The sequence below is a fragment of the Xylocopa sonorina genome, chromosome 10 (assembly GCF_050948175.1).
Source record: "Xylocopa sonorina isolate GNS202 chromosome 10, iyXylSono1_principal, whole genome shotgun sequence".
NCBI lineage: Eukaryota > Metazoa > Arthropoda > Insecta > Hymenoptera > Apidae > Xylocopa > Xylocopa sonorina.
Window position 1 is genome coordinate 12,512,501 of NC_135202.1, and position 21,993 is coordinate 12,534,493.

Below are 21,993 nucleotides of genomic sequence, written 5' to 3' on the forward strand. Positions count from 1 at the left end.
GATAAAGGCCGGAAAGGAGGGGAGAGAGGGACGATTGGATTGGTGATACAAATTACAATTAGTGAACGAAAGATTCAGGGATATGAAAAAGGACGAAACGTTATAATTAATTCGATTTCGAATTTACTTTCGAGAATGCCGGAACACGCGATAGCATAAGACAAAAGAAAATGAAGAATCACACGCTACATATTTTGTATAATTTTTTTACAAGTTTATATGTATATATGTATGTGTATGTATAATTTTACTTCGTTTCCACATCCAACATCTTTCAGATACACCCACAAATCAAATAACATAAAATCAAAAAGTGGGAAAATACGGGAAATTAATTACAATATGAAATGTACATGAATGGTAAACAAGAAATCTGGGCAAAAAGAAGAAGAGTAAAAAAAAAAAGAACTGGGACGAGTTAAAGATAATTGAGAAATGATTATTGCTCGTTTCTACAAGCGCCCGCAGGTTCTACTTTCAGTAGAAACTTCAGGAAATCGTAATGCATTTGCGTGCGTCATACGCACATACTTTATGCATTGTTCCTCGACGCTTTTCGTGTAAAATAAACATGAACCATATCGCAAGCATCATCAATTCAACCAATTCGAAGAAATCAAATACAAACGTTCCCAATTTTTTTCTTCGATGCAACGATTATAATTTCTACATGTACCAAATCAGTAAAGCCTCTATTACCGAAAAAAAGAAAAAAACAAACACACATACAGTTACTTATTTTGTTTCATATTGTAAAATGGAGCGATTAGAAGATTCATAAATGATTATTTTAAAAAAATTCGCACAACATTTTTTAAAAACGATAGCGCAATCTATGCAAATATTCAAAACAGCAACAAAAATAATGTTTTTCAACAAATATCTAATAAATACGATCAACCTTGTTTTTTTAGCGAAGGGGATTCAGATATTCTTATTTAACACACATGTTAAATATCCAGTCTAATCTCTCCATTTTAAAATACCATACTTTCAGCGACTGTAACATAATATCAAGAGGTGGTCCGCCAACTCAATTTTTCTAATCATTAATGAAACGAAACGTATATTTCATTCAACTAATTCAAATCTTACATAGTTGACTGTTTAAAACATCATTTTTCTAACAAAATGTTAATGCACTCTTCTTATGATTTCACAAAGCATGTAGATTTAAAAACTGCTAGTCGCGGTGCCTGTTCTAAAATATTTGTCAGATAATTAAGATCTCTTAAATGTAAACGGACCAACCCAGATAAAACATATCTGTATTATAAAGATTATATAGGGTATTAATTGCTAATTAAAGGAAAACAAAAAGTGTATTAAAAACATAAGATGACCAAAGATATTTAACCAGTTTTAAATCGGATACGATTCAACTGCTGCGTATGACGGGCAGTGCGTCTTGTGAATTGTTAAGATTTCTACATTCTCGAGATTCGCTGTGTTAAACAAGGCTGAGTATTTTAATAAACTAACTCTGTTCTAACAAACCCATACAGCCACCAAACATAAAAGGCTAATATAATTATGTCGTTATTATTTTGATCTGCCAGTCTCTATTCTCGATCAATTTACGTAAGTGGGTATAATAAATCGATGTAGAACGTGGCAAGACTCACTGAGGAGTGTGTACGAGGGGGTGTATATGATTGCAAGAAGTGAGTTATTTACATTATTTGCATGTGTCGGCGAATCAGCCCTTGCCCTTGTTCCATGTCACGTAACGGCAAAAGATGGCGAGATTAGAGTTTTGAAAAGTGATAAGATAGGGAGGGTGAGGAGGAGGGCATTTGAATAATTATTAATATATAATATTATAATAATAACAATAATGATGAGGTGTTCTAAACAGTGCTAGGACTAGTGCTAGAGGGTCCTGTGAGGAATCAGGGTGGGTGGGTACGGGCTAAGGAAGGGTTAGTGAGGAGGCGGAGGTTCCGTAGATTGGTTTCTGCCATCTACAGCCCTAACCGGCTTCCTACGTGAAGGACCTGTTACGCCAACTGGACCGACCCCACCTCTAAGGTACGCTGGTGCTTGAGTAACCATCGGTTCTCTGATAGTTCTACTAATTGGTGGCGACAGTGATTGCTGCAATACCTGTATCACGAATTTATTAATACTAGATTACATTTATCATACTTGTCTTCCGTCTGGGTTTCGTGCAATACTTTCAGGGATCTTAATACCTACCAGTGATTGAGGTAACACGCTATGCATCAGTGTTTGAACCATAGGTGTATTTTGTGGCGCGAGGTTATTAGAGTTTGGGGGCAATCCTTGACTCTGAACACCAGTCCCTACGCTATCGCCAGTACTAGTTTGAACGGTGTACGATTGTTGCGTAGACGTTTGCGTTACGTGTTTAGCCATTGACTGATCCCTTTTCGCTTCTTGAGTTACATTCGATTTTTTCGTTGAAACTGTGGAAGTATTAGCATTTGGTGTTTCCGGACTGGTTGTAGCAGCAGTTGCACTTGATACTGGTGTTTGCGTCACGAATTGTTGCTGCGTTAACTCCGGCAATGTTTGAGAAAGTGTTCCAAGAATAAGTTCACGCGTAAAGAGGCTTCTGTTTGCACTTTCACGTTCAATATTTTGCAACTGGGAGTCTGACAGAGAACTGGTAATACATCTATAAAAGAAATTAAACGTTACCTTATTGCCTCTTCAAAAACTTTTGATTAAGATATAACTCCCATAGAGGTTGATAACGACGTAAAATACTGAAATATCCGTAATACGCGTAAAAGTAAACATTTTAGCGTATTTTCAGATGTCTTACTAGATACATCAATGTATTAACAAACGTATAACATACTTTGGCAACAGAAACATATAGTTCTGTGAACTTGTAGATGATGCGCCGGACGGGTTCGCCACATTAGTTGTATTATTGTTACTACTCGTACTATTCGCTACTACACTAGCCATAGTAGTAGAATGACCACTTCCGCTAATGATTCCTCCACAACTTGCAGAACCGAGAACCTGAGTTTGCCTCCTAGGTAGCCGCTCCAATTGTTGTCTAGCAGCCTGCAAATGTGTTTACGCTATGTTATGTACTTAAATAAGAGTCATAAAAATAACCTTTAGGTAAATTAAAAAAGGTTAAAACTTTTAATTGAAACATTCTTGTTGGAAGCTTGTTCGATATTAAATTGAACACATACTCTAACTTGTTGTCGCTCCAATTGTAGCTGCATTTGCAATTGTTGTAATTGCGATGGCGCTGAACACTGACCAGTCCCTCCACCACTTCTACGAACACCGGATAATTGAGAAAGTAATTCTGCAATTGGATCTATACCTTCTCGGCTACTCGGACTTAACCCTCCGGACGAACTGAAATGCATATTGTGATTGGACCTGCAGGTCCAATGACACGCCAATGAACATTATCTAAGGTGAAATGATGATGAAATGAAACTGAAATCCCGCTTGACATTCTCTCTTTTTTCTTCTTCTTCTTTTTTTCTTTCTTTCTTTCCTTTTTTTTTCTTTTTTCTTTGAAAATTTTACAGATAAAACACATTTTTTGCCTTAAAAATATATGAAATAAGAAATAATTATGACTGATAAACTAACAACGTCAATGTTATAAGATAAATGGAAAAATGATACTGAACAAAATTACATGCGTTCAAATACATTATACTGACATTCAACTTATAATTGTCAATGTTATTCGTTCCAACTAATACTAGTAAGATTTTTAAAAAATAGATCGACAATGCAGCGTTAAAACAGATTTGAAATACTAGTTTTAAATGAAAAATAATAGCTCTGATATTTAAGTGGAAGACATAAATGATTATATACCTGCGAGGTCGAGGCCCACCAACAACTCTGGATGGATGCGTTATCCGTCTACCACCATTATATCTACTTGAAGTCGGTTCATCTAGAAAAGAGATTAGATCTCTTGGTCCACTACGATGCTCCAAACTTAAGTGTCCCGCAAAATCATCTGTCACATTATTAGGATCTCCACCTGGGACAGACGCGCAAACTGGGCAAACCTGGGGTAAAATTTGAAATTTCTTCTTAATAATTTCCTCGTGTAACATAATTTTAAACATCATGTATTAGAATGTATACATACAACTTCGAAGGAAGTGTCTGAGTGATCCGCAGCAACATGTTCTTGTAGCGTAGCCTCAGTAAAACCCATTCTTGTACAATAAGGACAAGTTAAGGACTGTGGCTGCTCTACACTTACTGCCTCTCCACCATAATATAATTCTATTAAATATCAAATTAAAAAGTGATTTGTCATAGTTACTAATCAATTTAAATGTTTAATATAATTGTTATACGTATAATAAAATAAAGCTAACGCAAAATATAATTTACCAAACTCAGATCTAGTAAGTATACACTGCATAGGGTGGTCACTATGGTGGCGTGTAGTAGTGGCACCTCCTTCGTAACAGTTGGCACACAAATCATAATCATAGCATACGAGGCACTTGTATCTGCGACCCCGAAAATTCCCCTTTAAGCAGGCGTCACAACTTACCCCTACAACAAATAATCATTATACGTACCAATTACTATTTTATATAGTGACAAAAGTAAAATACTTCTACTGAATAAGCAATATAACTAAAAATATGTAGTATCGGATAGGCTACATTTGTCTAAAGCAATGTCAAAAATGATACAATTGTTCGCTTAATAGATTTTATCATACATATAGATATACCACAACCTTGAACTAGATCTATAAAAAGTAGCTTACTTACATCTATTTTAAGTGTGTATAGTTTCTATACAAGTGATACTGTCATGTATATTTTTATTAAAACAAAGAAGCGTCGCTTTATTATTTATTAACAAATAAACTTCCTTTTCTCTCGTCAATAATAACGAAATAACATCGTATCACGCTATGCACAAATAAACAAATAAACTTTTACTATAATCAGATTTGTACATCATTTGAAGCTTTACATTTATATTGTCTTAACGATTTTTTAATTCTACGCATCTTTCTATTTTTCTCCGATCATCGAACTTTACAAATCTTATAGAAAAGAGACATACACAAATAATTTAAAGAATACAAGTGCCTGGATATGGTACTACTTCTACGATAATGGTTTCTTTATGAAACTATTAGGACTAGTACGTACACGCGTTAATGTCTCCAGCGTCAACATTTTTCAACTTCAATGGAACATTGCTAATTTCAATTATGTAACATACTTTTAAATGCAATACAAACAAAAGTGTGTAACGTGCAAACTTTATTCATATATTAAGAATGAAACATTTTATACCTTATTACTACTAATGAGAATATTTAAATTAAAAAATTGAATACAAATATATTGTTTCGTGTTTAATATTATCGCAATCTAAGAAACAACAGACTAGTTAAAAAATATAAATAGGAGAGTAAAAAAAAAGTCGATAAAGGGGCTAATTAAAAGTTAGAGAATAAGAGAAATATGTTTCAATATGTTTTGCAGATTTAACATTATAAGAAAGAGAAGGGGAATGAAGAAGAAAAGCAATTTCAAAGAGGTCATTTGGCAAAACATCTTGACAGTTGATCAACAAGTGTATCCTTTGAATTTTCTTTGTTTTATACGATTAAGGGAGCAGAAAAGAGGATGACATTGCAAGAAATTGAGTAAAATCATGAAAGAACATTATAAACCGAAAGAAATTGGAGTAAATTTTTTCTAAGTGCTGCCATCTGGCCTCTGACATTAGACCCTTTGGTACAGAGCTTACAAGAAATGTCTTATGAAAAATCTCCTACATTGTCGATTTCGTAACCTTGTCGATGAATCCGCACAAATGTTTGTCATACACAAATACCCATAAATACTCCATGACCCGAGAATTTAGCCATCAACTTGAAATGAATTTAGCATGCGAAGTGGAGGCTGACTTGCTAGTCAGAAACAGCGCACACGTACGTACCGTCATGTCGATTCATTTTCCGTTTAAAATCTCATATACGCCGATAGCGCGAAGTCTCGCGATCGAACGATTTACGAAATACGATTACTGCTCGCCACTGCGTTAGCTCTTCACGTCGCTCGATGCAGCAGATACAATGGGAAAAACATTAATCGTTAAACAAAAAATTTTCGTTAGAATTTCCAGCGTAAAACCTAACCCAACTAGGCTACCGTGACGTCACACTAGACCTACGCTCCCGGAGAACGTTGCGGGCAGGGTCTCTGTCATTGCAGCGTTGCCACGTTTATAATAGACATACGTGCCAAATTCAAATCTCATAATATACGATCACTGCGTTTTGCACAAGTGAAGTCACACTCACTAGGAGTCATCTGTTTAAAATTTCATTTGGAAACATGGAAAAACAACGTAACAAGAGAAAGTTTAGGTACAATAAGTATTAAGATATGTTGTTCTTGTCCACGATGTCTCAACGTATGTCATCAGCTGTACAATACTCTACCGATACAGTAGACATTTTAACTGTTTTAACATTAATTCTTGGGGAAAATTTCAGATTTACGCGTATTATGTTCAAAGATATTCGACGAACCATTGAATTGACTATCTATTCTCATAGTTCATGCCCAAGTCTGGCAAACTAGCAATTTTTTTTTACGAACTTTTCCGAGAGATTCTCGTACAATTTCGTACTCTTTCGTATATAATCGCAACTCCCGAACCGATCTCGCGAAGTTGGTGCTTTTATCGAACAATGGAGACAATTGGACGTGTTTTCGTATACGGAGGCAAAGGTGCTCTGGGCTCTGTTTGTGTTGGAAAATTTAAATCAAAAAACTGGGTAAATAATATTTATAATATATTAATATTTTGGACAACTTTGTCGCCAGCAGGATTATCTTTTATCCGTGTACAAAATTTCGACTTGTAGATATTTTCAGATAGTACTAAACAATTGTAAATATTATTCATTTATTTTGTTTAATTGAAAACAAATGAATAGGAAATAATTTCAAGATAAAGCTAATGTTCATGAACGTGTAAATTTCATTCTATTGTATAACATACAGTATTAAAGAGGTATACGCAAGTATAGATAGCGCGCAAATACTACGTTTTGGAACCTGTTTATTTCATTCACAAATTGAATGTAACATCTGGGATTACTCCTGCCCAATATCTCCTCTGATACGATCAGCTTATGTGTCACGTATCGTTTTTATTGTTAATAAAATTATTATAACGAATGCCGTTGAATTCTTTACTTTAAATCATTCGCCTCCAGAGAGTTGGAAATAATTTTAAAGCGACATTCATCTCGTAAGAATGTAGCATTGACAAGAAAAGTGTTACATGATCTTGTACATAGATGGAAATGTATCAAGGCCATAACTAACGAAGCAGAACCTTTGATACGATACAATGTCTTAGTATACCGTATCTTTTAAACACAGTTAAAATTTTTGAGACTGAGATACTAAATTTTCCATACCTTATCGTGTAAAGTTATATTTAAACATAAATTATATCTCCGTGTAAAAAAATATATTAATTCTGTAATTACAGTGGGTTGGATGTATCGACATGAAAGCAAATGATCAAGCTGATGCAAATATAATCGTAAAAGCAGACAGCAGTTGGAAAGAACAAGTAATTTTATTAATCTTTCATTCTTTATTTCTTTATTCTTATTCTTTTATTCTATATTCTCTTTTATTCTTTAACTAGGAGATTGACATTTTACAACAAGTTACAAACATTTTAAAAGGAGATAAAGTAGATGGAATTATTTGTGTAGCTGGTGGATGGTCTGGTGGAAATGCAGCCCATAAAGATTTTATAAAGAATAGCGAATTGATGTGGAAGCAAAGTGTATGGAGTTCAGTTATCGCAGCTAGCATTGCTGCTCATCATTTAAAAGAAGGAGGATTCTTATCGCTAACTGGAGCTAAAGCAGCATTGGGAGAAACGCCAGGAATGATTGGATATGGAATGGCCAAAGCTGCGGTTCATCAGCTTACTAAATCTTTGGCAGCTAAAAATAGTGGACTCCCAAATGGCTCTTTAGTTACTTCTATATTACCTGTTACTTTAGACACACCTATGAACAGAAAATGGATGCCCGATGCTGATACATCTAAATGGACTCCGCTTGAGTTTGTTGCAGAGTAAATAAATTATTAGTTTTTCTAAATTCCTTACTCTATGCACTTTTCTTTCCTTTGTTTTTTTTACTAACAATATTTAATTTTCCAGTTTGTTTTGGAATTGGTCACAAAATCAACAACGTCCAGCTAATGGGAGTCTCTTGCAACTAGTTACCAATGATAACAAAACAGAATTGATCGCGGCTTAAAAGGAGAAGAATATATTCTTTGGATCAAGAAGATTTTAGGTGTTTCCATGACAATACGCATACCTGTTACGCTACATGTTTCAGAACCAATATTCTATCCTCTAACCATTTGATCTTATTCCATACTTGATGCATTTTAGAAAGAAATATCGAGATACTTACATATATTTGAGTAAAGAAGAATATCCTTTTTTTATACAAATACTATGTTCATTCCATTGTACTATACCAGAACGAAAAGAAATTTTTTACATTATATGATTTTTAATACTTATTTTTATACTAATCTATAATACTGTAAAATATTACAACTTTATTTGTTACATTAAAATAAAAATAAATATAATGCTACAAGTGGAAATATTATTCTTGTCAATAATCTTTAATACCGACAAATTGAATAACTATTATATTTCACATTCCGCTAGATTTATATTCGAACGTTTTTAGTTTTATATGCTAACAAAGTGATCATGTATTTTGAATCAATATCGTACAACTGCCTGGATAGCTCAGTCGGTAGAGCATCAGACTTTTAATCTGAGGGTCCAGGGTTCGAGTCCCTGTTCGGGCGAAATTGCTTTTTTTTCTCTTAAAGAAAAAAGTTCAAAAGTAAAAAAAAATTTATGGAAATATTCCAAGTGATATAAAGTATATTATTTTGAGAAAACGTACAGAAACACTGAATACATCACAAAAAATTTGAAATTAGAATAATAAAGATATATTATACATTATTTTATTTATTACATGTACAAGTACTTTATTTTTGTAACATCTATATACGCATATACTGCGAATAGAAGCTCACATATCAGATTGTTCTATGAATGATAATTTGATTTTAACTTAGAAAAAGTATATACGTATACTAATAAAGTAGCAGTAGATTTTACTTAATTTGTAGAAATTCATTCAGCATTTTCAGTTCAGCTGTAACAGAGAAATGATTGAATTAAGATTTTATTGCACGTTTCATATGTACTTAAAATTATAATTTTGTGATATACAATATTATTAATATGTACGAGGACGTACATACAGACGCACATTTCATTTAGGAAACTAACAGTCGTTATTCTTGTTTATTTGTAATTAAAGTCATTATTCTTTTTACCTTCTTGCAGTTGTTTTTTCTCTGCGGCTAATTTAGCATCTCTTATAGGTTTTTCCTTTAGTTCCTGTTCACGGCGAGCATTTTCTATTCTACTAAGTCTTCTGTTGTGATAAGCACCGTAAAGTATCCCGGTCAATAGGAGAGTCCATCTGGCGAACTATAGGAAATTGAATAAAAATATTTTATAAAATAATTTTAAATAACAATTATAAATCTACTTTGTTATTAATGTATTTAGTAAAATATTGTTTTTAATTGACCGTTAGCCACTGTTAACCATTGACTGTTAACCTGTCGGAAAGGTTAGAAGGAGGAACATCAATTTAGGGTAACTATAGTGTCACCTGGGCATTTTATGCACGGTAACAATCGTATAAAATAAATCTTTTACGCTTACCAAAGTATGTATTAATCAGAGATAATTTTTCGTGAAAATTTATAGAAATTATGTAATATAATGAATTTAGGAGGATTTGCTACAGAGCATATTCGTATTTCGAGCATATTCGTATGTAACACTTACTTATTTAATAGAAAAGTACCCGTTTAATAGAAAAGTCTACCGTGACAAGTAATACTCACTTTAATTACAGGGGATACTTGCACGGGCTTTGAAACTGACTCGAGGGTCGACATTTTGCTAGTGCGCTCGAGACACACTCTACAATTCTGGCCGCTACGTACCGCTGCGATTCTTGCCTCTCTTCTGACTATCGTCGTTTAAACAACTCCCGCGTATTTTTTGAATTTAGAAAAGGTTTTATTTATACGCATTTACATATACAGAATGAGCATGGTTTACTATTGAAATTTACTAATCTAATTTTCACTCGTATCTTTTATCTTCTGTTTCGAATATTTTGCTAGATATTTTGCTGCGACTTCTTCACAGATGTCACTAACAGGTAGAATTACCTCTCTATAACGATCGCGACCACAGGTTTTTAACGAGGAACCATTCGGCTATCTTGAATATTTTCTCGGCAGTAAGCAAAATGGCGCCGTTGTGGATGGCGACGTCTTTGGTGGTTTCTTTATTTTTAACACCCTTTCTTATGTTTTTGCTTGCCATTATTTTTTTGGCATCTATCGGGAAGTCACTCGGCGTTAGAAGATTATATATAAAATTGCTGCTAACGCTATTCGAGGTAAGACCATGCAGAGAGTAAATAATTATTAATTTTGCTCGATCAATTGTGTCAAATAGCAGAAAAATCGTGAAGTGAATTTACAACGATCGTCCGATAACGTCGTAACGAGTATCGTTACAAATTGAGAACGTGCTAATCGCGGATTAGAAAATTTTAAAGGTTATATGCTATTTTTTTCTATTTATTTCCGACGGGGTTTCTAGTACGAATCACGTGTTAAACGTGAGAATAATTCATGTCAAGTAATAACAAGTTTTTAGTAAATTTAAAAAATAAACGAGTGAAAAATTTTCATTACTTTTTCTCTTTCCTACACGTTCGATCCAATTGTAGCGATCAAACTTGTACAATCTTCCAAACATTTTTCTTTTACGATTAATCGTAAGTACCCGGTGGACGTTCTTAGCAATCCTGTTTATTTTTCTCATTAATACCGACACATACCAATATTAATTATACTGCACTGCGCAGACAATTCGAATATACGCAGATAATTCGAATTAAATATTCGCCTTCAAGTCGCAATAATTCGTTATTTAATTTCAAGCGTGCAAAGAAATATATACTTACATATACATGAATGAGAAAAAGAAGTTATATAGTAGAATTAAAATATTTTCGGGTAGACGAACATTATATATAGAGATCTCGATCGTTGAACCGAACTATTGGATATTATTAAATAAGTTTTCTTACTTTCGCGTAGTACGCATTCTGCAATAAAACCGTTCGTTGGAAATAGAAAAGGCTTTCACGGGGTTATTGGAAGGAATAGGCGTGTATACTGTATATACTGTTGTACTGTACGATGATACATTAAATTGAGATTAATTTAGGCTTACATTGATGAACCTGATTTGATGTTAAATTCCAAGTACGTAATATAGGGTTCCTATCGATTTAAAGCCGTTTAAACAGCAAAGTCTTCTATGGATCTCGAGCGATTTCTACGACCGATAAACAAAATTCAACGTTTTTGATTAATGCTTTTTCTGAACGTTTTCTAGAAGTATTACGCGAATCGCCCGCTAATGTATTCTGAGAATAAAAGTGGATATCGAGGGATTCGTGTTTAGTTAACAAATGCCTGAAATACAATTGAACAGCTGCCGAAAAGAGGAAGTTCTCGAGGAAGTGCATTCGTAAGCGTAATCGCATAAAGAAATAAATTTGCACAGACCATGTACATATATATGTATGTATGTACTTGACAAGCGATATGCAGGCGCATATAATCGAACTGAAAGCTTGAAAGTGTTCCTTTGTTATTTCGATGTTCGTAAATATCAGCGGGTCAAAATCCTCCGTCAAGCGTCAAGTCGCTCAGAACGTGCTTTTTACATGCTTTATTCGAAAAGATTGCCAAGGTCAAGATGAAGTAATTTTGCAAAATATAAATTTATACCTGATTATTATTGCTTGATACCATTAGGTAATCGGCATCGAGGGAAATTGCCTATCTGCAATACTATAATACTTTAGGTCTGTAAAAGAATTCAAACGCTTTCATAACGCGTATAGACTATGACCCGGAAATAATTATAAAATTTGAATTGAATGCAGCCTTTTTGCATCGGTTGTGTCTCATGGTCGTAGAAAGAACGGAGGAGAACCGTACTCGGTGTTTGCAAAATTAATTAGTTGGTAGAATTCGAAGGCTAGGGGAAAAAAGAGGAAGGGAAACCCATTGCTATTTCAAATACGATCAGAGATCGTGAATACTCCACTCAATTAGTATAGAGTGTAAAGTCCAAAGAATTTGCTCGTTATCGATTGTACTTTCATCAGCAGTATCGTCTATATCGTAACATCCTGATTAGAAATTTTGAACATCCGAACGAAATACGTGTACGCTTCTGAGAAACGCTTTATCAACAAATTTGCCAACAAATCTCATCTCCAGGCACGATTAACTTTATCCGATGTTCCGCTAACTCGTGTGTATCTTCCTCCGACGCGCCTTCTCTTTCATTCTCTCGATTGATATTCCCGTTTATCCATAATAGTAATAATGACAATAAATAATAACGTTATTAAACGTTATTAAAAACGTATGTAAAATCATAGTTCATTGTCGATATTTACGAGTAAAGTCCGGTGTCTCTTACGATTATTATTTCAGCCTTGTATAATTCCCCAACTCCGTAATTTCAGTACGGGAGACAAAATATAGAGAACGTGAAGAAGAGAAACGGTACGTGGGCAGAAGATGAGGAGAACGTGGACGAAGAATACGAGTCGCGACACATCGAAAAGCAGAACGTGCAAAATTGGAAGACGGAAAGCAAGATGCAGAACGGAGTGAGCGTGATAGCCAGAACGAAAGATTTGATCCTGGTACCCGAACCGGAGATGCAGAATCATAAGAATCATTTAGAGGAAACGAAAGGAGAGAGTTCTCCTCAGTCACCTACGCCAGCTGTATGTACAAACGAGATCATTTTCCCACTCTATACAATAGAATAATAATATATAATATATGTCCAATTCATTTGATTTTTAGGCTCTTATTCGTAGAAATTCATTCGAAACGTTAAAACGGGAGTTCGATCCTGCGATCTGTTTAGATTATATCAAAGCCGGTGTAGAGGCGATTATCGAAGACGAGGTCACATCTCGTTTCGAGGCTGAAGAGCTGAAGGTAGTCGAGCTTTTTTTTAGTTAACTCTCCCATCTTGGTACTCTTCAATGAGAACATGTGAATTATTTGTAACTATGTACTATGTACTTTCTTCCTTTTTCTGATAGAATTGGAACCTGTTGACTAGAACAAATAGACATTACGAGTTCATCTCTTGGAAGCTAACAGTGATATGGATGTGCGGATTTGTTTTGCGATATTGCTTTCTTCTTCCCTTAAGGATATTCATATGTTTCGCTGGGGTAAGTTCACCAATCTCACATTTTAAAATTAGCGAGATACACACGAGAACGAAGAATTGAAACAGCTTTGTAGAATGTACGAAGGCTTGTCAAATTTATTTATTTTTCAAAACAAATTTACGAGTATCGATCGATCTCTCTTTTACGATCGATTCGTCCATTCGAATATAACAATCGAAAACATACATTTTTCATTTGTAAATCGATTAACATTAGCGCTTCCTAGGTATCCTATCTTGTAATTGCAACATTTATTATTGGCTTCCTACCAAATGGTTTTATTAAGCAATGGACATACAACAAGGCTAGTCTCATAGCATTCAAGATAATCTCACAATCTTTATCAGCTACGATAACGATCCATAATCCAGAATATAAACCAAAAGCTGGAGGAATGTGTGTGGTGAATCACACTTCCACAATCGATGTGTCCATCTTATCCACACAAACAACGTTCTCCCTGGTAATTTATAATTATGAGAATGCTAGTTATCGTTTTCAAAATTTCGTTCAAATTCGTTCATTGGGTATTGCACTGTGGGGAACTTTAATATAGGCGCACTACGAACTTATCACGTATTTGTTGTTCGTTTCGTTTCGTTTCGTTTCGTTTCTAACTAACCACCTTATTCACCACGCATTACATGTGTTTACTTTTTTTATTTATACAATTAATCTACGCAATTAATAACCATTTAACGTTGCTCTATACGGGAACACTTCCGGATCAGTTGCTCTTACCTAGTCCCCGGAGATAATATATTATTTATTCTTTATGATAAAATTGTCTACTGTCAAAGTTGAATTGCATTAGTAAATGTTACAGGTAACAGTATCCTGTAACTTTGCTTTGCAGGTAAAGCTACTCACTCAGCATCCATACAGAGGGAATCATCGTTTCTCAGGTGCAAAGCTTATGGTTTACAGGTGATGTGGCTGACAGTATGTACAGCAGTAGTGGGCTACGTTCCAGAGGGTAGTTTCAAACGATGGCTGAATTACAAAGTCTGCATAATGTGCTTCGGTTTGTTGTCGAGCGCTGTATCTTCGGTAATCACGTACCATAATCCAGAAAATCGACCTATTAGGGGTATTTGTGTGGCTAATCACACCTCTCCGATAGACGTTCTGGTACTCAAATGCGATAATTGTTACTCTCTGGTACGTTTTCGTTCTTTATCGTCTACCAACTACCTTATTGTATTAATAATATTAATTATGGTATCATTTGTTTCGATGAATTACCTGTGGGCAGTTGAATAAGTTTTTTTTTTATTGGGTGGATTCTATTTATTTTGTCTTACTTCTCCTTGGAATGTTATTTACCTTGTGCTCGTTCAAAATATAATATATAACACCTGTATACGTATATTAATCGGATATAATAAATCCGATGATAAGCTATTCGCGTTCTATGTTGGTGCGTAATATTTCAGATAGGTCAAAGGCACGGTGGATTCTTAGGCATCCTACAAAGAGCGCTGGCACGTGCTTCGCCGCACATTTGGTTCGAACGGTCCGAAGTTAAGGACAGAGAAGCAGTTACAAAACGGTAAATTAATCGTCGAATGTATTTTTATCGTTATCTCTTTTTATTTTTATATTTTATAGATTAAAAAAACATGTGTCTGACCCCACAAATCCACCGATACTTATTTTTCCCGAAGGAACTTGTATAAATAACACATCGGTCATGCAATTTAAGAAAGGAAGTTTCGAAGTCGATAGTGTCATTTATCCAGTCGCGATAAAGGTACTTAATTTCTCCTTACAATGACGCGCACTACCAATTATTGTACATTTATTCGTTTCTTTCTTCTTCTAACAGTACGACCCAAGATTCGGAGATGCGTTCTGGAATAGTAGTCGATACTCAATGATACAATACTTGTACATGACAATGTCGAGTTGGGCTATAGTTTGCGACGTTTGGTACCTTCCTCCGATGTATAGAAATGAAGGAGAGACCGCCATTGATTTTGCGAATAGGGTTAAATCTGTAATAGCAAGGCAAGGTGGATTAGTGGATTTACAATGGTAAAGTTTATTTCAAGACTTTAATTATTCACCGCGGTGTTGACCGTGGATTCGTCTAATGGAATTATTCTTTAGGGATGGCCAACTTAAGAGAGTGAAACCAAAGAAAGAATTGCGAGAAAAGCAGCAAGAAGAGTTTAGTAAACGACTTAAAGTCGAGTAAGTCGAGAGTCATATCTAGTCCCATTTTCACGATCGATATAACGTGTGATATTTTCTTTAAACGAGAACACTTCACCTGGTACGCTGTCTTGTCTTCTTTGCCGAGTAACATCTCCATCTATGCCAGAGGAGACAAGTATCTCGTATGCTCGTATGTTCCAATTTGTTCAATTCCATAATTATGGTACGTTGCTGTTCTTAAATTATTTTTTATATAAGGAAGAATCGATAAATAAATTTCTCTAGTTATAGTTCAATTTAAATAACTGATATATACTATATTTGTCAGCTTTTAATAATTAAAACAGATTCTATAACGAGCCATTATAAGTTTATTATCTATACATAATGAAATGTTCAATGTGTAATGACACATTGATGATGTGTGATCTTTTCACGTCTGATGAATGTATGTAGCATTCAACTTGTTTTATTCTTACTCTTACATTATGAGAATCGTATTGCACCATCTACCAATCACTTTGATAACAGTATATTAAAATCTATTTGATAATATTATATAAAGGAAGGATTGCATTTTTTCTTCTTTCTTTCTTTTTTTCTTTTTGTAAAAATCATAGAAACAAATAATATTGTCTTTATTGTAGTGTAAAAAATAAACTATTAGAGGTATGCTACTCTACCCATCCCTTGAGTATGATTGTTTAAAACTATCGTTTATCCACAATATACAAATACGTATTTTTTGATATTTTCTATTTTTATAATTAATATCATCTCTAATATTTTATAAAAATAAAACGCATTTGTGTCAATTGACGTGCAACATTTTCATCAATTATATAGGATTGATTAGGGAAATTTTTATGTATAAAATTCACATGCATCGGTAAAAGATATCTTATTGCAGTTACACTGAAAAGTGGACTATATAAGTTGTTATACTAACCAAATATTGTTACAGCAACTATATATAACTTGTCTAAATTGTCAAAATGTTTGACAAAGTAGTAGAATCGTTTAAATTGATAAATTGGATTGGTTTAGTTAACAATTATGTATGTGGTGCTATGTATATGTATACGCTACGACCGTGTTTAATCTTTTATAAAAAAAAAAAAAAAAAAAACCTGGTCAAATATATTTTTGTCTAGCCAAAGAAGTATATAAAGGAGAACTTGAACAAAAGACATAGGTAGAGAAAAATTGATGTACCGGTCATAACTTTGACAGTAGAGTAAACTTTATCAGGAATAATGTTATATGTACCGCTGCTTTATTGTAATTTCCTTTCTATCGAAAGTATTGTATATACAATATCTCCCTAGTCACCGAAATAATTAGATCGCAGAAGGATACAGTATAAATGAATATTTATAACTATTTAATTTCCATGTAACCTTCCCGCTTGCATATTACGCTATAGTTATTTATATAGCGTTGTACGTATATTTATTTCATTCAAAATAGAACGCTACATTTATGCAAAAAGTTGACACGCATCGATTGATGCAATAAAACTGAATTTGTATAGTTATACGTGTATACATATTTATTTTACACTTACCATTATTGTCCTATAATTATTGGAAAACAGATAATTATTTGATACCTGTGTAAGTGTAATAAAAATTACTATTTGGATATTAAGCGTATCTATTTATATATCAGGTTGTTTGAAATATTCCTTAAAAATAAATGCAACAGCCATAGCGTCAATTTAACATTCAGTACTTATATTTAGTTGAAACATTTCATCTTTTTACGTACCAATCTATCTTTACAGTATGACGTTCAAAGATAAATACAACTATTGTTTAACCGACACTATTTTCTACTCTATTTTCTCTATTAAACTTTTCAGCCTCTTGTTGTTCTTTGAATAATCTGATCAGTTCCTCTGTTGCTGTTAACTGTACTTTAACAGATTCGCCGAGCGTTTTCTGAAAAGAGATGAAGTGTACAATGTACATTGGAAGGAATATATTAAACAAGAATAGAATAAAATAAAATGAAACAAAATATAATATTTACATTCGGGAATTTAGTATGATTTAAGAAGGGTTCCTTAAATGTAAAAGGTGTCCATGATCCTTGAATAGAAGGGAACTCTGTATGCCATAATTTAAGTAATCTATAAGCTGCACCTTCGTGGTATTGAGTCTTTAATAATTCCATCCATTGTATAATATCCGCTCTACTATAATTACGGACGCATGTCCAATGCGTTTCTCCATTTACTACAGCGTACATCAATACTTTGCTATACATTAGGTCTTTCTAAATAATCATCTTATATCGTTCAAAAGAAAAATCAACCTACGATATTCTGCTTTTATAACAGGATTCCTATGTCTCCTTGGTTTAACATACACCACAACTCCAGGATTCTCTCTTGCATAATTAATTAAATCATGTTCCAAGAAATGCCTGCACAGGTTATGGTAAGAAGATGACATGTATTTAAAAGGGAAGTAAATAAATAGATTGAATATTTAATTATTATTATGGCAACATGTGTCTAGCGGAAAAAATGTTGTAATTCTGGTTTTTAAACAGTATACAATCAGTACACATGCGATATCGAAATTTATATTTTTTGAAGAGGTTAAACGGTGAAGGTATCTTACCTAACTCCAAGACTGCTACCGTGATTTTTACAAAATTTAATAGTTACTCTTTGCAATTGACATACATAGCGGCCAACGCCAATGCCAAGAGGTGCGCGTAGAAATCCAAAATTTAAAAATAAATGCTTGTTTGACATTTTTTACCGTTCCTTCTCCAAACAATACGTATAATGTACTTACTTGTAAACAGGCTTAATTTGTATCGAACGATATGCGATAGAAATATCTTCATTTCATGTTCATACCCAGTACGTTTAAAGGAAATGTTAAAGACAGTCGTTTTATATGTTTTTCCTATTTACTTTAGTTTCGCATCATAAACTTCAGTTTTTATTTAATATATGTATTCACGTTGCCGCGTTACGTATATAACTTTAATTTTGATATAAGGGAGAATGTGTGCGGTATCTAACTGTTATCGAACCAACGTGGTTCAATCACGTTACATTTTACAGGTGGTAAAGGGATGGGCATTATAGAAGGCAAGGATGTAGGTAAAAATTCTCCTGGCCAAAGATGAACAGCATCCATGAATAAAAATCCAATGAGAATTCCATGCATGAGAGGAGCTAAGATTCTTAACAGCCTACTTCTAGGTGGTTTCTGTGGCCACACGAAAATTAATCGAGATCCATCTGTTGCGAAGAAATTAATAGAATTGTAATCCTCTTAAAGATAGGGTAGAGATCGATATAACGACGATTAAAGTATGTATTAACTTGTGTTGCGACGAATAATCGATGACTTGACATGATGAGGACTGACGCCCGGAGGAGCACTAAATATTCCATTTCCGCTGCAAATTTTTCTTCTTTTATAGCTGAATCTGCGACCGCCCCTTTCTCTGTATAAGATACGGTCCTCGAAATTACATTCATAATTGGCTCTAATGGAGCCTGTGATCGTACTTCCGGCATAATCCTGAAAGGAGCTGCTGGTTCCCGTCAACAAAGAATACTTATCGTCGTCCGTGTCACGGTTAGTCAACTCCTCCGTTTTTCTATTAAGTAATTATCCATTTGCACGCTTAATCAAAGTTAAAATAAAAAATTACGTACATTCTTCTGAATGAATCGTTCAAATAATTTACTCGGACTCTGGATAAAATCGTGAGGCACCACCATTGCTATCCACTTCGATCTTCTCCAGATTTCGAACAATTCGATTGGTTTTATATTTTCGCCGTCGATGCGTGAATCGATGAAATTTAATTCATTTTTATACTTCGCAAGAAACTATGCTAATGCATGTTACTTTCTTTTGGGCGTAAAATCGTCTGACCGCGATTACATGATATCGAGCGATAGCTTTTTTTTTCTTTTTTTTCCAGCGACTCTGACCAGAATATTGCTAATTCAATACAAGGACATGCCATTGAAACTACATGAAATTGTTAACAGTAAATATATGAGAAATTAACATTAACGCGTAAGAAGAAAATTTCAAAGATAGTGCCGTCAAAGATGCTTGACAATAATTTATCGGTTTAAGAAATGGGAAAATAAAAGACAAGGCGGAAACATATAGCAACGGCTGAATTTGAAAATTAGAAACCAATTACAATAAGCCAGGTTTCGGCAAGCAAGATGTCTCGATGTAAATGTAGGTCGTGCGTTCGAAATAATCGTACTGTTCGTTATAAACAAGATTTATTATGCTTTTATCGAAGGTCCTAAATCAAACGATGAAAGAAATCAAGAACACTTGCCGTATTTCGAGGACATTACGATGAAAATGGAAGAACGGCATTGCGATCTCTTAGGTAGACAAAAATATTTAAGGGAGAAAATTACAACGATGGAACGATCAATTCCGGCGTTGATAGCGTACAACATGTGGATGACTAGAAACTGCAAAGACACACCATATTGTAAAGTTCGCGAGATTATGAAGAAGTTCGTTTCTTATCCGGACCAAACCGAGATACTTCTCAACAGTCTGAAGAATACCGTGAAGAAGTTGAACCGAGAGATCGAGGAGTTGCATGTACGGAACGATTGAAATTCAACGATTAATTCGGGTAAATCTTGCCAGTGTGCTTGAATCGTTGCATTCGTAGCAAAACTCTAACGTTTATCAGCAACCTAAATTTGATATACGTATATATATATATATATATATTTTTTTTTTTCCATGATATTTTCGTTAAACGCTGAATAAAAAAGCTGAACATTTTAATTTGGCAGGAGAAAATAATTGAAGCCGACGTTAAATTGGAAGAAACGGGAATGGAGCTGGAATCACTGCAACTCGCGAACAAAGAGATGAACGATATTTTGGACGATCTGGAGAGAGAAGTGCGAGATTACACTAGTCCCAGTCTTCATTCGATACATTCCGAAGATTTGCTTTGCCTCTCAAAAATACGTCAACTAGCCGAGGAAGAATTGAATCTGAAAAATTGCATTAAAGAATTGGAACAAAAAGAAACGGTCTTCAGGCAGCATATGGAACGATTATTAATATCTAAAGAGTATCAAAATGTTTGCAATAGAAGAAATATCGTCACCAGCTACGTCGAAGATATGGAATGTGACCGAAAGAGAAAATATCTTTCGGCTAAGAAATGTTTCCGGGACAAACGAAGCGATCAATGTAACTCGAAGAGGAAACACGGACAAGAAGAAACTGTGATAATTAGCGAAAATTATATAGATATGTATTTACGAAAAAATCACGTAAAATGAATTGATTTACTTCCGTCTTTCGTATAGGCGCAGAGTGACGCAATGGTATCTACTACGAAGCAAAGTATTGAAAATAAAGATCGAGAAACTGGAGCAGAAATACCGATGGAAAATGTTGAAAAGAGAACCTCGTGGATACCAAACTGGTGGGCGGATAGTCAACAACCGAAGGAAGTTCCTCCGGAGAGAAGCGCAGATTCACCCGTACCAATGAATGCTCAGGATAATGTAGATGATATTGTATTATCATCGGAAATAAGCAATTACTGACACCTATTCGATGATATTACAGGAAACTGAGAAATCATCTAACGTTGGAAAAGAACGGAAAAAAGATAACTGGTCTAAATCCTCAAAGCTCAAATGTGACCGCCTTTGCTTCGCTCCTAAGTATCTTCGGTGTATACTAAAAAAATCTTGCGGAGAAGAATATCTTGCCGCTTGCAACGTTCCTTCCGTTAAACTCGTCAAGGGTTGCGCAATGCCGAATCGTGGTATGTAATGCAATCAATTATCTATTAAAAAGAACAAAATCTTTTATTCTATAAATGGAAAGCGCAGGTATTCAAGCAGATTGTAAATCATTTGCATCACCCTGTGAGATTTGTCCTTCGTTGTTACCTTGTAAGGATTATACACGCCCAATTCGAGACTGTAGATGTAATTGTAAAGGCAAATGTAACCGCGGGTTGTCCGACACATTGTGTAATTGCAACGAGGAACCGCTGGATCCCTTGATAGAACGCCAATTGACCGGTAGTAAGCAATTACTTGATTTACGAAGGGAAGAAGAAAGTGAAGACGAATTCTGTGAATGCTGCTCGTGTGGTTGCGGAAACAGTGATGAATCTCTGTATCGGTGCAAATAATAGTAAGATTTAATGGACACCGATACCATAGAAACGTTCTGTGTATCGCACAACATTTATATTTATTTAAAAACTCATTTACTTTCCTGATAAATTTACTTCAATGACAAAAATCATTTAAGTACAATGTAATTGGCATTTTCTTTACTTGAACAGCTCGTTTGTATTTTTCAACTTTTGGTTTTTCTAATAAT

At 34.4% G+C, this 21,993-nt stretch overlaps 6 protein-coding genes and 1 non-coding gene across 14 annotated transcripts in view; 5 read left to right on the forward strand and 2 right to left on the reverse strand.

Annotated features, from left to right (window-relative positions):
- LOC143428670 (E3 ubiquitin-protein ligase KCMF1) overlaps nt 1-6,182 on the reverse strand; it is a 6,508-nt gene extending 326 nt beyond the window's left edge. Inside the window, exons 1-8 of one of the 4 annotated variants that reach the window (XM_076903728.1) lie at nt 5,944-6,182; nt 4,363-4,530; nt 4,112-4,251; nt 3,829-4,028; nt 3,180-3,375; nt 2,828-3,042; nt 2,200-2,641; nt 1-2,106 (exon numbers count right to left, since the gene is read on the reverse strand). The exon at nt 1-2,106 is cut by the window's left edge and continues 326 nt beyond it. In XM_076903728.1, coding sequence (XP_076759843.1) covers nt 1,924-2,106; nt 2,200-2,641; nt 2,828-3,042; nt 3,180-3,375; nt 3,829-4,028; nt 4,112-4,251; nt 4,363-4,530; nt 5,944-5,959 — 1,560 coding nt within the window. In that variant the 5' untranslated portion in view covers nt 5,960-6,182 and the 3' untranslated portion in view covers nt 1-1,923. Of the gene's footprint in view, nt 2,107-2,199; nt 2,642-2,827; nt 3,043-3,179; nt 3,376-3,828; nt 4,029-4,111; nt 4,252-4,362; nt 4,531-5,779; nt 5,919-5,943 lie in introns of those variants that run through there. The other 3 variants (XM_076903729.1, XM_076903727.1, XM_076903726.1) reach the window with 3 other exon arrangements.
- Mlh1 (DNA mismatch repair ATPase Mlh1) overlaps nt 1-21,993 on the forward strand; it is a 58,701-nt gene that overhangs the window by 24,196 nt on the left and 12,512 nt on the right. The window lies entirely within an intron of this gene.
- On the forward strand, nt 6,628-8,614 carry Dhpr (dihydropteridine reductase). Its single transcript, XM_076903154.1, has 4 exons — nt 6,628-6,787; nt 7,513-7,596; nt 7,675-8,114; nt 8,203-8,614. The coding sequence occupies exons 1-4, from the start codon at nt 6,701-6,703 to the stop codon at nt 8,300-8,302; spliced, it is 711 nt and encodes a 236-aa protein (XP_076759269.1). The 5' UTR covers nt 6,628-6,700; the 3' UTR covers nt 8,303-8,614.
- On the forward strand, nt 8,804-8,876 carry Trnak-uuu (transfer RNA lysine (anticodon UUU)). The gene has a single exon. It is a non-coding gene; the product is annotated as a tRNA-Lys (tRNA).
- Gpat4 (Glycerol-3-phosphate acyltransferase 4) lies at nt 10,391-15,763 on the forward strand. Of its 4 annotated transcripts, XM_076902886.1 has the most exons (10): nt 10,391-10,567; nt 12,725-12,991; nt 13,074-13,211; nt 13,319-13,453; nt 13,680-13,916; nt 14,381-14,614; nt 14,890-15,005; nt 15,065-15,206; nt 15,282-15,490; nt 15,566-15,763. In XM_076902886.1, exons 1-10 carry the CDS (start codon nt 10,415-10,417, stop codon nt 15,651-15,653), a joined length of 1,719 nt encoding a protein of 572 aa, XP_076759001.1. In that variant the 5' UTR covers nt 10,391-10,414; the 3' UTR covers nt 15,654-15,763. The 4 variants fall into 4 exon arrangements, with proteins under 4 accessions (XP_076759001.1, XP_076759002.1, XP_076759003.1 ...); XM_076902887.1 differs by lacking the exon at nt 14,381-14,614; XM_076902888.1 differs by lacking the exon at nt 13,680-13,916 and having other exon boundaries at nt 10,392-10,567.
- Mrpl43 (mitochondrial ribosomal protein L43) lies at nt 17,400-18,393 on the reverse strand. Its single transcript, XM_076902488.1, has 4 exons — nt 18,244-18,393; nt 17,937-18,043; nt 17,648-17,853; nt 17,400-17,556 (listed from the first exon to the last, which is right to left on the reverse strand). The coding sequence occupies exons 1-4, from the start codon at nt 18,378-18,380 to the stop codon at nt 17,431-17,433; spliced, it is 576 nt and encodes a 191-aa protein (XP_076758603.1). The 5' UTR covers nt 18,381-18,393; the 3' UTR covers nt 17,400-17,430.
- On the forward strand, nt 19,812-21,870 carry LOC143427962 (uncharacterized). The gene is made up of 6 exons (XM_076902495.1): nt 19,812-19,845; nt 19,913-20,229; nt 20,430-20,873; nt 20,958-21,158; nt 21,223-21,424; nt 21,492-21,870. Exons 1-6 carry the CDS (start codon nt 19,830-19,832, stop codon nt 21,797-21,799), a joined length of 1,488 nt encoding a protein of 495 aa, XP_076758610.1. The 5' UTR covers nt 19,812-19,829; the 3' UTR covers nt 21,800-21,870.